At 44.9% G+C, this 15,289-nt stretch overlaps 1 protein-coding gene across 1 annotated transcript in view; it reads left to right on the forward strand.

Moving 5' to 3' along the window:
- The window catches only part of LOC144114545 (uncharacterized), a 187,461-nt gene that overhangs the window by 119,174 nt on the left and 52,998 nt on the right, over window positions 1–15,289 (forward strand). Inside the window, exons 3-7 of the mRNA XM_077648348.1 lie at window positions 7,204–7,494; window positions 7,962–8,209; window positions 9,935–10,097; window positions 10,815–10,918; window positions 14,246–14,353. Coding sequence (XP_077504474.1) covers window positions 7,204–7,494; window positions 7,962–8,209; window positions 9,935–10,097; window positions 10,815–10,918; window positions 14,246–14,353 — 914 coding nt within the window. The remainder of the gene's footprint in view (window positions 1–7,203; window positions 7,495–7,961; window positions 8,210–9,934; window positions 10,098–10,814; window positions 10,919–14,245; window positions 14,354–15,289) is intronic.

The following is a 15,289-nucleotide window of genomic DNA, read 5'->3' on the forward strand; positions in this document are numbered from 1 at the left end:
GTATCCTTATGAGTCTGGGGAAGTCTGATATACCGCTACCAAATTAAAATTGAGAAGTTGCCAGAATATTGATTAAATATTGTGCATTACCCAGCAACCAGACAATTTTTGTGCGGGAAACAAGATACACCTGCAGTTAATAATTAGGGATGATGGTGTTGACGTTCCTGTGAGGGCAAGAACCTCCCCCGTTTCCGCCAATTCCCTCCAGGTGGCGATGGTAGTGGTTTCGAAATCCTGGGAATTCTCCGATGACTCGGTGATCCCGCGGCATTTTGAAAGATAGGGCTAGATTACGTCCTCGAACACTGTGCCAACTATTAAGATCACAGGGGTCAAAACAATTGGCCTAGAGTGGGCAGCGTGAACCGCTCTCTGTCAAGAGCACTATGCGCTCAAATTTCCCTGCAGCGAAGTCTTTTTCGACCCCCCCCCCCCCCCCCCCCACGCCTAAATACTCATACGCCTCAACAGAATTCTGAGAAAAGCTGCTTTAAGTCAATCACTTGTTATCCTTCAAAACTGAACTAATCAATGGTACGCCAGCATCCTCGACGTTTTTTACCCGCGAGCACCGCGTGAGCATTCTGCGAAGCCTTTTAAAGAGAAAGATGGGCCTCTGCAAAATAGCTAAAGGAAAGCTAACGTGTAGTGCCTGGCCATCTGCAAGGCAGGCCGCCAACCTAGCTGATCCCATACGAGAAAAGAAAAAAAAGAGAGAATGATTAGAAACATGCAAACAGAAATCGCATACTAAGAACAGAAGCGAACAACAGTGTTCCCCATTAAACATCATATTGGAAGGTTTGAAAGACCAACTCAGCAGCACAGCGCGAGCATTTAATCAGTTATATTCACACATGGAAAAAGAATCAGCTACCCGGCCACCATACATTCATTACAGTTTTGCATTTTTTTCGCCGCTGTAACACCGCTGTGCTGGCGCGTTCGTCTCGTGTTGCGGTGTTTCAGCATAATAAGCGAATTTCCGAGAAGGAACAAGGAGCCGGAGACCAAAAGAGATGTTATTCGGAAGGGTAAAAAGTTAAATTATGTTTGCATCTGCTTCCATTACGGAACGGGAATATACAGAATTAGTGTGAGATTCGAAAGGGGAAGTCACCGATCAAAAGCTTCGATGGTGTTATACAGGTTTTTCGGGCTTCGTGCTTTCTTAATCAGATCATCAGAGGTCGTCGTTAGAAACAGCCTGAATCACATTCTCTCGCCTGTGCTGACTACTCCAGTTTCTGTTAAGTCAGCTTGTAATAATAATAATAATAATAATAATAATAATAATAATAATAATAATAATAATAATAATAATAATAATAATAATAATAATAATAATAATAATAATAATAATAATAATATAGTTTATTTCCAGGGAATTGTGCATGATAGTAAACAGCCCGCTTAAGCATTGATGCTTGTGTGCGTAGCTGGGCAGTACCTGCAGCATGACTGCATCAGGGCAAAGCCTTACACAGAAACAAAAAAAACACATAATATTGAAAGCACATAAATGCTCAAAAGAAATAAACAAACACATGTATGTCGCAAAGTAGCGAGGCTCAAAAAGGGAATTAGTACTGGAATAGTATATGAACTAGACTATATTTTCCTCGTTACACATAAAAAAAAACAGACAGGGCATTTTTACAACTGAATTATCTTCTGGGCACTACATATAAAGGAATAACATTGTTCCAATTGAATTGTCTAATAAGGGCAGCATACGAAAAGCACATGGTGTCATTAATTTGAATGCACAAATGGCCGTATAAATGCCTTAATTTTTCGAACAGAGGTGAAGGTGTTGTCGGTTTCAAATTTTTTGAAACATGAAGGTACATAAAATGCGCGGGTTCTCTTTCCATAATTATTGTACACATGTGGAATACTAAATTTCTCTATGTGTACAGCAGGATCCCCTTTATTCGTCTGCAAAGCAAGAGCCATGACGTCAGCGCCGGCAACGAGCATGCACACGGAGCAGCCTTGCTTGGGGCCATCCGTGCTGCGACGAATTTATTGCGTGCTTGTTGGACTGAACTTATTTGTTTGCGGCATCAAACAAAGCTACCGCGGGTCAACATGAGTTACGTGCTTTGCGAGCTCCCGGGAGTTTGAGCCGACCGGCAGGCAGCTACGGGTGCTATGCCAGCGGCGCAAAGGGGAGGTAGAGTGGCGTGCTGTGATAGCAGCACTCCTTCCACGAAGACCAGAGGGGTGCGTTTTCCAGTAGGCTCGGGCTGAACGGACATTACGGCGCAGCACCGAAAGCTAAGAGCGGACTGCGGCATCCGGTTGACTAGACAGGGGAAACCGAACACCAAGCGTCATTGCATGAACACTGCGGTGATGCGCTGCAACTCCGCTTCGGAAGCGGCACTCGTCGGAGTAATACGTGGCAACTGCAAAAAGTCTCGACCTCAAAATTTTGACCTCACTGAATGACGACCTCACTCAACCTCAAACTCACGCGTGAGGTTGAGGTCTGATTTGCTAACCTCACTCACAGAATTTCGAGTCGTCGCCGACCTCACCTCAACCTCACCTCACGACGTGAGGTTGAGGTAATTTTGAGGTTGAGGTCGACCTCATGAGGTCGAAACCTCATGAGGTTCCCCGCTCAGTTTGGATATGACTGCCCAAGGCGATAAATGACCTTAGCATGCGTTGCCACCTCAGGAACTACTTTCGCAGCCGATAGTTGAGGTACACACCGTTACAACTCAAGTGTAGGGGCGCCGGAACTTCCAAATTATAAACGCCTATTTAGTTAACTCCGCAGGAGAGCTCATACCAAGCGTGTGTGTCTACAACTGGCGAGCCAAGACTGCGCCCGTGTTAGGGCTGGGCAGCGACTCTAACGTATAATGCCTGAACTGCACGAAAAGAAGGACGAAAGGCGTTGCGCACTATTTCATAGCTAAGAACGTAGAAAGAACTCGCGGTATTGTTTTGTTTTGTGAAAAGAAAAACAAACATTGCGTTATATACGCAGAAAGAATCAGGGAAAACGAGTTTATTTGTTCACTTTGTTGCGCTGTCACCGCTGGGGTGGGCGGGACGGAATTAGAGGAGAAGGAAGAAATGGCAGGGTGGAAGGCAGCCCCCGCTGTACTGCTTAGAGCCTGGCTGCAGCTGAGTTTAGAGCATGGTTCGCTCGGTGTTCGTGCAAGTCGTGTGGCATAGCCTTTATGCCCATTGTAAGCGCAGTTGGTTCGCTGTCAAGCGTGCTGCTACTCTATACGCTGGTACGGAAAGTATTGTTTATTGAAACAATACAAGCGTTCATCTGGGTGCTCTTAAGAGAAATTGTGTTTCTTTCGCTACGGTCACTGTCACGTTACAGACTGCTTCGGTGCAGCAAGTTCTCCACGTACCAAGTAGCTCTGACGAAGTGACGCGCATCCAGACCTCATTAACTTTAGTGGAACCAACGAGCTTGCTGTTTTCTCATAAAAGAGTTTCTTGCTTTGTGCTTTGATATAGTTTTAGGTATGCCTCTCTCCTCATTTCTTAAATGATGCGATTGGAAGGTGGCCCAGTTACTTCACTGCATGGTGTTAAAGACGTACTTTCACAATGAGCGGAAACATACGAACCTGTTGGTCCTTTAATTTTCTTTACTTTATTCCAAGGATAGATATATTCACTCATCACTTCAAATGTCTTGCGGCCTATCGTAAAGTGTTGTTTCCTTCGAGACTCTTGAACATTATAGTTTAGTTTTCTTGTTAATTTTTAGTCCCCTCGTATTGCTTTGAGTGTTTAGATTCTCAATGATGCGCAGCACTTCCTCCCCTTAATCCCTTATGAGAGAAATGGTGAATCGGCGTTTATTAAGGTGTTCGCCAATAACGTTTATTCCCAACTTTTTCAAATCCAATCCGCGGAATACCTATTACTAACACGCGGTAAATAGGAGTGGAGAGGTTGTGTTATCTTGCTTACACCCCCCACCCTCCTGGGTTTCATTTCATCAGTTTTCTTCTGGACTGTGCAGTCTGTGTAGTTTTTTCTATGCCTTTACGTATGCCTCTTCCACACCGTGCTTACGCAATACGTTCTAGAGTGATCAAAGCATAACTTTCGTTTGTTCATATCAAACGCTCATTTCTACAGCTGTGTGACGTAGTCCTGGATAGCCTTCTTAGTTTGCCGTTATGCCGGCAAATGAAAATAAAAAATAAAAGATTGGGAATAAAAGTATTGTTTTTGCGTTCCGTCATCGTACTCGGTTGGAGAAAAAAAAAGCCTAATGCTGAGTTTTCAAGACACAGCGACAACTGAAAATGCATTCGAGATTAAAGTAAAACCCGTTTACCTGCGCCAAACAAGCGACAGCTTCATTCTGTGCCCCTGCAGTCTCGCTCTGTACCTGCTCGTCAGAGCTACAGGTATGGAGGTCCTCTTGCTGCCGACCTCCGTTTCGGTTTGTTTTCGTCGCCCCCCGCAGCGTACGAACGCAACCAAAGTTTGCCCAAGCAAGAGGCAGTTTCGGCTTTCCACTGGGAGTCTGGCTTTTGTATTACGCGACCAGGCACAAAACAGGCACGCTCACGGTTTGTTAGCTCACAGCCTTCGAACGGCCTCTTCGATGCTAGGTTGGCTTGCATCAGCGGGACTCTGTGAAGGGAATTTGAGCTTTTGGAATTCGAGCTGGTTTGACCTTTTCAGGTAGTTCGGAAGAGGCGGCAACGAGGCCGCTCATACGTTACGCGAAATTTTCATTTCTAATGCATATAATGTTGGCAATGGAAATCGAAGTCTTCTGTCCTAGAGCGTGTTGCGAGGACGGGCAACTGCAAGTGCAGTTGACGTGCGCAGTGCGGCTGCTGCCGCTTGCCGCACCGTCACTTGCTTCCGAGTCGGATTGTGCATTACATCTGTTCAGTCCGTGGCCCGCCAGGGAGTCGTATTGCTTCTGCTTATTCTTGCTGCAACTCTTGTAAATTGGACGCCTTGAACTAGGTTTGAGTAGAAATGAGGCGGCTGCGCCGCACTGGCGACCCGGAGATTGCTCCTTTGCAACTAAATTTAAATTTTGCTGACTAGTGTTGCGTTAGCAAAGTTGGGAAATGTTCCTGGCTCAGCATTTTTTTTGTGCAGTTACAAAAGGCGGAAATCGGAATGCCTGCTTAGTTCCCAACATGCACGTGTTGAGTCGATAATTCTTGCTGCTTATGGTGCGCTACTCGGCGTTTTACCTCGTTCCTTTCTTGTTCTAGTTTGCAATTCTTGCGACGTCATGAATTCTTTCCGCTTTTTTGTTCATGTAATTAACCCCCTAGAATAGTGCTTTTTTGGCCACTGTAGGTATCTTCAGTTAATAAATAAACGATCTTAAGCGTTTTACAAATCGAATTTTGTGATGGAAGTATGACACAACAGAATGTTCAAACCAATCATTTTAGCATTTTAATCGATCACCTCATGAGGTTTTCACGAGTTGAGTGAATTAAGTTCGTCTACTTGCATGAGCAAGGCTTCCGCTCCTTGCATACGTTCTTGCGTGATGACCAGCCCACCTATGAATGTCTTAACTGTGAATTAAATGTTGGCTATTCGCGGAGTTCAACCGTTCTGCGATGGAGCGTGTATGGTCCACGGCGTAAGAAGCATGAATCGTCGAAACACCACCGATGATCAAATAATGTAAGGCTCCTTGTCATTTCCTATTTCTTTGGTTCGATCACCCGCAAGCCCACCTGCCCGCGCCAGCCCACGTTATTGTCTGGATAGCCCATTTGATATGGCGAGTAAATAAAGGATAGCAATCGGTTGCATAATAAAGCCCCCGGTGTTATCTCAAAATACTTCATCCAAGGTTTAAGGATAGCCTAAGAAATTGGTCTGATCCGTTCAGTGCTCCGCGGATTGCACACAGATAAAAGGCCGATTAGCGCCATATGCAGTATTTCGACTCAACACTAACAGACAAACAGACAAGCTAGCAGACAAACGATCAGACACATGAACGACTGTGGAGGCGAAAAACTCAAGTAGTAAGCTTTGTCCATGGTTAACGTGCTGAAAAAAGACGATGACGAAGAAGACAATGGCACAACAGAAGCGCTCTCTCAATTGAACGCTTGTTCAGGAAGGACAGCAATAGATATGCCCAGAAAGGCAAAGATACAAAGAAGCAAAAAAAAATAGGTGCGGTTTAACTGCCGCTGAACCTGGCTAGAGAGCGAAAGCTGCGATGTATCGGTTAAGTAGAGGCGGCTTGGCGTCTGTAACGTTGAGTCCGTTCCGCACACTGGATGGGCAGCGCGCCGACCGTGCCACCGTGGCAGGTGGCGGTTAAATTAATGGTTCATCGCGAGAGGTTGGTCACCCAATGAACGCTGCGGCCTATTCAACCACCCTCTACCAGTGAATCAAAAGGTGTAAGGTCAAGGCCAAAGGTCGAAGGTCATATGTTAGGTGGTGCGAAACCATGGTGAGCCACATATGATAAGGCCTCTAGCCACACTTGACCTCTGGCTGACTTGAAGGTGTGCCGGCAACGCACGGCGAAATCGACTTTACCTAGCGTAGTGAAGCTTTCGCTTCAAACTCAGTACACCCGCGCAAGAGGTCACAAATTCGTCTTCTTTTAGCGCTCGTTAACCACGAACACGTACCAACTATCCCAACTACTGACGTTAATACATGCTCTGTGTCCTCTCTCCTCTTTTGTCCTCTCTTCTCTACAAGTGGAGAGGAGAAAGACGCCGGGCTATGAATGGCTCAGCTTATATGGAAATGTCTAATGCTGACGCAGCAAAAATTAATAAAAGAAGCGATCAGAACCAGAATAGAATCAGAATTGGAATATAATCACACTTGGAATAAAATAAAGAGAGGAATGTAAATGCGATTGCAATTTAATTAGAGTTGAAATAGATTGGCGAGTAAAAGAAAAATACTGTCGCACTTACTCCGCAGCTATCCAAAGGATCGGCCCTCAGGTTCAATTCAAATAAGGTTCAAATCAAAGAAGAAACATGCTGGTTATAGCTTCTCGCATGCAAAAGGAGACTGGATTCCTTGCATGTTAAGAGTTCATGCCTTTAGACCGATGACAAAATTTAGAACAGAGTGATGTGCCGGCAGCCAGGGGGCTTAAGGATAACTTATCATGCGGCATCGTACTGAATGAACTGAAACCCGTTTTCTGTTTTGCATTTTTTTTTGCTTCATTAGGGCGACCAGAAAACAGGCCTGTGGAATGGAACCTGGTCGTAGAAGCCCGCGTCGAAGCCGAGGGGTTCGAAAACGGCAGTCGCACACAGCTCCGAGTGCGGCTGCTGTCAGAAGAAGAGCGCGCGAAGATATGTGCGTCCAGACGGAAGGTCTGCTTCGGAGAAGAGGGCTACAAACTTGAATATTCTATCCATGAGGTCGCGAGGGCTGGCACCGTGCTCGACGTGGTCAGGCCACCCGCCATAGCAGTCGTCTGCCCGGACTCGGAGCCAAGCTACGCTGTACGCCAAGGTCAGTACACGCTGTCCACAACGCTACAAAAAGAAAAGCGCTACAAAAGACTAAAGAGAAGGAGAAAAGAAATAAGCAAATTACTTAGAGCCTTAACCAATCATACTTTGCCAAGCTTGCGAAGCAGGTGCCACTGCGCAAGGCTGTATACAACTTTTGTGCGATGATGTGAAGCATTTTTAAATGGCCAGCACATCGTCTTTAGTTCAGAAAGTGCTTTGAACTGATTGTGTCAGCTACAGCACATTGTTAAGTTTTTAAATTATTCTTGCTCAAAGACAATGTTTATGCAATGAAACAAATGAGGCAAAAAATACCACCCACTCTTTAAATGTTTTCTCTGGCGTATACTGCACACCAAAAGTGAGGACACTGAAAAATAAAACACTGTTACTGCTTTCTAATTCAATGGATTAGTAAAGTTTCGAATGAACCCCCGTTTTTCCCCTGCTTCCAAATTACTCCAGACGACGACAACTGGCTGGCTGTCGATGAAAGCTCCGGCCAGCTTCTTTTGACGCGACCCGTGTTCTGGAGCGAGTCGCCCGTGGCAGGCAGCACTGCGGTGATGGCCAGGCTGGTGTGCTCTTTAGCCGGCCACATGAACGAGACAGCCAAGGTGGCGCTCCAAGTCAAGGATCTGGACAATCAGCCACCCAGGGCTCAGACGGAGAGCAGTCTGGTCTGCCGAAAGTCAGTGCATTCACTTCATAAGGTATGCTGAAATTTTGACTTCATGGTTCCAGAAACATTTTCTTACCAATCAATGGACGGACACGTTGTCCACCTTCTCTTTCGAACTTTTTTATGCGACTAACTATTTGAAGTGAGCCCATTGAAATGCGTTAGCACAAAATGCCACAATACAATCTCTTCGTAAGTGTCCGCAGTATCGCGCGCATCATGAAGAATACCGTCGTCAGCACGCTTAACACGAGCGCTCGATTGCGCTTCCTGCATTGATATTACAGCCTCTGAGCGCTGGGCGCTGAGTCCGAGACCACGCTGCACGGTGTGTTTGCGGCAGTTGGAGACAGCTCGTGCCCTGCTTCCACCCTAATATTGTCACGTACTGGTGACGGTCGAAGCAGCGATGAAGACGGACAAAAGGTCTTTTAAAAGAAAACTGTTTGTTGGGCTGACATGCACCCAAAATGAACTGAATCACTCGGCGGCGGCGGCGAAGCGACAAGCGTGCTCGGCGGTCGTCGAACGGAATGTCCGCCGCTGTCGGTCGTGCTCAATTTAAAACTGATAGCGAACTTTCGAGATAAAGCGTGCAAAGTTACTAGAACATTCTGGAACAACGTAGAATCGGCTCTGCATGGCTGCAGTCAATCGAGATAAATCTAGTCGCGTATTGCGTCGCAAACAAAGCGATAAAGTTGTGTGGCGGAAGATTTGAAGAATGAACAAACCCTGCAAATGTTTGCGGCAATTTTGTCTCAGATCCAGATGTCAAAGCCTGGCGGCGCTAATGCCAATGGAAGACACGCGCTCGAGCGCTCGAGTCACCCAATTTGTTGGCGGACAGCGTACACACTGATGCGACGTATGAAAATAGCGAAGTAGATTTTGTACGGCGCTATTGGCACCTTTAGCGATTCCAAGCATCTCGGAATGCTCAAGTTGTGCCAGCTGAGATGTGGGCATAGCAGCGCAAATCAGAAAACTAACTAACGCACATTATTGTGTATAGCTGAGTCCATCTGTGTTTGTTGTCCCTGACGTTTGAATTTCATACTTGCATCGCATACGTCTTTAATTCTTCATACCATTTTGCACACTAAAGCTAGTACCAGATTTGTGACGAAATGCGTACAGATTTATTGAAAAGAAGTGGCAGATTTACGAACTATGCTGACATTGATTGAACACAGACGAGGTCACAAGGCTTCACGCAAATCTTTGTCGCGATCAGTGCGTGAATAGTGTTTAGGCTACCCTCCCTGTGCGTAGAGGTGCAGCGAATGCACGAAACTCTGACATATTTTTCGTCCTCTATATTGAGCTCTCCTTTTTGGTCCATGCGATAAACAGTCTTTCCTTAAATTAGCCATTGTAAGCTGACAAGCCATTGCAACTCCGAGAGAGTGTCGTCCGTGGCCTGTATTGCTTGCTGTGCTTGATGGTGTATCAGTTCATAAACTTCCGCACTCGGGCTGACCTTTTCTATTGTTGTTTCTTTTCATCCTCCGTAGTGTTATAAAATGTTTTATGCTTTTTTTTTCTCCTCATAACATCTTTGTCTCCCGGGTGCTTAGGAAGGTATTACTCGTTAGCCTTTACCGATAGCACTTTATTAGAACTGCGTGGTATAAAAGCCAGCTTATGACCTCTTAATGCTTTTGCAATTAGAATACTTGCCCGATGTGCGTACAAGCGTATGACTAAAACCGACCTTTGTCGCAATTACGTGCGGTGTGGCTCATGCATGCAGGGTGATAATCTCGACTGCGTAATATCTGTCCTGGACCAAGACTCCACGGACGCCAACAATTTCAGTGTACGGGTGGAACAGGACAACCTAAACCTCTTCGAGCTGGATGGCTTGCCGTTTCAGACGTTCATTACGGATAAGAAGATGACATTTCTGAACGCAAGTAAGAATGCTCACCGGCTTACCATCGGGTCTTGCGTTGCATCAACTATGGTGTTCGGCTCATGTTTTCATTTGTGCTGCCTGCGGTTGCGTGAAAAATTTGTCTCCCACAGTATTAATATCATAGAAAGTGAACAATATCAGTCGCTTGCAAGCAAGAGCAATGTGGTCGATGTCGTTTCGCTAGTTATCACTCAAGCTTCTACATCACGCAATATTCGTAAGGAGTTTGATGACGATCAAAACAAGAACTAAGAACGTTGTGTGGGGTTAATTTTGCAGCCACCTTTAATGGCAATGACCGCCAAAACCGTACTGAGTGTTTCTTCAAGCTTTAAATTTGGACCGTAAGCCGTAGGCTCGAAGTGCGACGCAGACTGTTCGTTGGTAAAAAAAAAATAAGATTTTTGATGCTATATTGATTTATTTATTCCAAAATACTGCAGGCCAACATTTTTAGCTCTTGCAGGAGGGGAAGTACAAAGCAAGAAAACAAAGAATGGCAGAATTAAGGGATATAGTATGCCTGATTTCGGCTGTTATAGCGTCGTCTCTGATCTCCAGCTGTATGGCGCATCAAGAGGCGTGTCGTCCGCGACCCCTTATGGCCACGATAATTTTGCAGCAGCAATATCCACTGTCATTTTGGCATCGGTCACTTCAGTTTTCGACGCCAGAAAGTGCTGGTGTACTGAATGCAATGAAACTTTACCCGCAGAGGTCATCGTCCGGAGCTCCGGCGCATGGTTTCCAGGAGACAAGTATAACTTTGCAGTCGTCGTGGAGGACGTCGGTCTAATGCGCACGGACGTTCCAAGCAAGGTACAGCGCGCCACTTTTGATGCTAACTTGGTCTATCCTAGCAGTGTAATGCGTCGCTGCAGTCGTGTTCACCTTCCGAGGCCTTCTTGTATGCGAAGATCTCCAACGCAACCCGTGGCACGTGTAGTGCTTTTTAACTGTTTTTAAAGGGGTGTGTGCGAATGTTCAAATTTTCGAACATAACTTCAGATTTTCTAATTTAACATTGTTATTCAATTCAACAACTCAGTTTCTCATGCATTCGAGATATTCGAACAAACACGACTACTTCAGACAAATGATTTCTAGAAGTGCTTTCCAAAGCTTAAGTTTTCTTACTGCAAGTAGCGTACAAGGCTAGGCGAGGTTGAGTGACAGCAGCGCAGAAACACGGTGACATCGTGTCCCGTGATGTCAGCCGTGCGGTGGCGGTTAATAACGCTTTGTTTTGTTGCTAATAGCCTCCAGTCGTCCACCCAGTTTTGTAGTACTTCCCCCACTAGTGTTATGAAGGACAGAGATGACTGCCGGGAGTTGTACGCGAAGAACAGAGACGAAAAGAAGCCTGATCAAAGTTTAGGGATACTTTGCTGAGGACGCTGGCATCGATGACAAAATACGTGAAGTGCACTGCGCCTTACTACGTTGTTCAGGACAACAAACAACACGCGAACGCTACAGAAATGGCCGCAATGTTGGAGGAATTTACGACATAAGCTGCTGCTATCGCCTGCAATGGAACTCGCGTGTGCTTGTGCGGCACGTGGCTGAAAGCGTAGATCGGCAAGACGGCACCACCACTCTTGCTTTCACCAGCAGCATGTCGAAATCTCATGATAGCGAGAGATAGTGGCTTTCACCTGCCATCTTTTCACTCCAGACCTTTAATCTCACATGGCTCTCGTTACGTGGCGGTCAGCCATGCTACTATGCTTAACATTTCTGCTATGTTTGGCAAAATTTGCAGCGATTGGCGGAACAGTGAACGAGGGCAACATAATAAAGCCATATTTGACACATAGTTGAAAACTGTCCATTGGTTTCGACATGCCAGCCTCGCAAAGCTCAAATAGCAATAACAGCTACGTCGGTGCCAGGTGAAACAGCGTTCTTAAGGACAAGAGAAATTGCCAGTGCTCAACCAGAACATCTCCTACTTTGCCGCGCAGAACAGTTGGTTTCTTAAGTGACAGCGGTGATGTTTCGAATTCTTTTATTTCTTAGGACATATTATAACTACTTATTAATGTAAGCAGTTATGGTGCCCCTAACTCGAACATTTGTTCTGCACTACATCGCTGCTTTTGCGACAAGAACCAGACAATGATGTTGTTTTCCTGAACACGGTTATAATGTTGCTGCCTTTTATCGCACTGGCCAGTGCTTGCATTTAGCGTAACGTTTACTAACCCAATGCCCAAAAAATTCACACAATATACAAACTTGTAAATGCCGTTATAATTCAGTGCATTGGTCTTTCATTCTTCGACATTAGAGTCGGTATTTGAAGCTAATAATTCCAAGTTGGTTGATACTCAAGAAATTTTACATTCGCACACTCCTGCCTTTTGTTCATTTTTGTGGAGCATGTTTTCTGATTGGGTTTAGCAGGCCCTCACTCATTTTGATAGGTTTAGGTTGTTCTCAGCGTTCAGCCTGAATTAACGAGATGATTGTTCTCGTCATATCATTAATTTCGTATCGCTGTCGTTGGTGAGATGTGATAGTATTATCAAATTACTTTTAAGACATCAGTCCTGTGCAGGGTGAAGCTACGAAGGGGAAATATTTCTGACCTTTGTTGCCTCTTTAGAAGAGGAGAAGAAAAAAATCTTTACCGGAAGAAAAAGTCCGGCTCCCAAACTTCTGTTTAAAGGGAGACTGAGTCCCAATAGAAGTTGGCCGGCGCCGGCAGGGCGCTGCGGTCTAATCACAAAGAGATCCCTCACACAGAAAGCGGAGATTTTATAAGCTTCAAGAGACCAGGAAACGAAAGACAGGTTCCGCCATCACCGGCAGATATTGCAAGCAAAATATGTGTGTCGACGTCAGTTTTTAGTCGTGGATCCCAGAGGCTATGCTATACCGCAATTCACTTCAAAACGTTGGCAAGCCGCCCTTTTCGATAATTACGTTTCGAGTTTGATTCCGCTGGGTTGGAAGACTTTAAAATCAAATTTTATCGGCAATAAATTTGTCTTTTGCTGCCGGACAAGCTTCAACGCAGCAAGAAAGAGCGAGAGAATATTTGTTGAGAACAGTTTCTGGACGGCATTGTCCTTGGTGGCCCTTTATTAAGGCTTCTGCTGCACGGCTCATCGGCAGCATAAATCTAATATCATATTCTCGCGGTCTCACCAAAGGCTCGCTTGATTATTATATAAAAAACGATAATATGTGGTCATAGGAGACATAAGTACGAAATATGCCACGGACACCGAACCAAGTCTGCAGCTTTGATTCGCACATCGACGCACAATTGAGTGCGCGCTGAACATTTCAAAGGGAAATATAACGTGCTCTTATAAGAGAAACGTGCGCACAGCATCAATTTTTATGGTGCAGTCTTTAGTATACTGTGAATCCTTAAGCGAATTTTTTGCATTGAAAAAAAAAACAGCAGGAGATTTCGTACCAACTTATGTTCACGGCATTGCTGACTAGATATGTGCACACTTAATTCTGGAATGCCGGTTCGTTAAGGTGTTAGCTTCGGTTCGGTTGTCTTTAAATCAAAGTCGCTTAACTAGTCTGAATGGTCATGTCTCCTGCACGTTTGACAGCACAGTGAACGCTTGGTGCACATGGGTTCGCTATTCATCAGACAGCAAAATTTTATGATTATTAAGTGCACGCCCTTCTTGTAAGAACGGTAATTTCCGTCACACATGATCACATTCGATGAGGTTTCAGTGTCGGAATGTCGTACTGTGAAACCGGTTTACTTTCCAGGAATATTGCCATAATGAGCTGATCCTTTGACCTGATAATTTTGTACTTGAAAATGACCTCATGCTACATCCGTACGCCTCTTGAAGATTACCGCTTTTCTGGAGCAAAACAGCAACAAAAAGCAGTTTGATGTTGAGCAGAGTTTTCACTACAGGAAGTAATATCTAATTACTCCTCCTCAGCATTGCATTAAATTTCGGTATAATTTTAAATGCAGTGACTAGAAGTATGACAAATTAATTTGGTGTTGGTTTCAGTGAAAGTCTTTTGAGGCAGAAGTTGTTTTTCTTTCTTTTTCTTCGGTTTGTACTTAAACCACTTAAGATACCAAGAGGCGGCCTTCCCGAATTAATTTTGTGGATCAACGCTGCGTGACACTGTCGTCTATCGTTTCAGGTGACGTTCCAGATCGAAGTGTCCAACAGCAGCACACTGAGGACTCCTCTTTCTCTGAGGGACACCTACAATGTTTCGCTATCAAGAAACGCGACAGTGTTCGCGCGGGTAAATATCAAACCTCATTTCACGAAGTAAAGGAACAGACTAGTTTTCAGTGTTACGCACTTTTGCGACATCTTTCATTGTCTTCTACCTTCTATGAACATAAGTAATTCAGCCTGTACATGTTGCCATGTACACCCTATAACCTACTGCCTAGACAAACTAATGCACTTCTCAGTTACTGGGCATTGCGGTCAGCGACGATGCAAGTCCTATTAAGTCACGCATGTCTCATGAAGTATTACCTTCGAATAGGCGTTTACTGGATTAAACAAACATAGGAAGAAGAAAAAAATATTAATGAGCGTTCCTTGCTTTGAGGATCGCTTTCATAATCTTCTTGTGCTGCTCCTTACATTCTATGATTCACACGCATGGAACAACGCTAAGAGGAATCACTGATATATTCTGACAACGCTGATGAATCGGTAGCATATAAGAGAAAGCCTACTACCCCATTTCATATTGTTGCGCATCGGAAGGCAACATAGCGATTGCTTGTCTCGACACCTTTCATGCTCTTTTCTCGTATATAAGGAAGTACATGGCATGTAGAGCACTTCTAAAAGAACGAAAGTTCTTTGTTAGGTTCTGTCACGAAGGCACACATTTATTTCGGCATTGAAGCTATTTACCATAATCAATATTTCACTCGAACATTGTTGGGCGCTTTGTTCCAAAAAGAAGGCCATAATGGGGTGTCCTCAAAATCGCCGCCAAGAAAACTTGACCGCGCATTGTTATTAACGACGTGCGGTCGAAAGCGACAACTTGTCCATGTTACGGCCTCAATAAATATGTCGTGTTTCCAACTATTAGTCCCGTTCCTCAATTGTGTGACTGATACTTGAGATGTCGGCCATTGGTTATTATCAATGCAAGCTAGTAAACTTTCTTCGTCTCTAAAGCTTTCGAGCGCGTGGAAGACAACGTTAAATC

This window comes from Amblyomma americanum, chromosome 1 (genome assembly GCF_052857255.1).
Source record: "Amblyomma americanum isolate KBUSLIRL-KWMA chromosome 1, ASM5285725v1, whole genome shotgun sequence".
NCBI classification, from domain to species: Eukaryota; Metazoa; Arthropoda; class Arachnida; order Ixodida; family Ixodidae; genus Amblyomma; species Amblyomma americanum.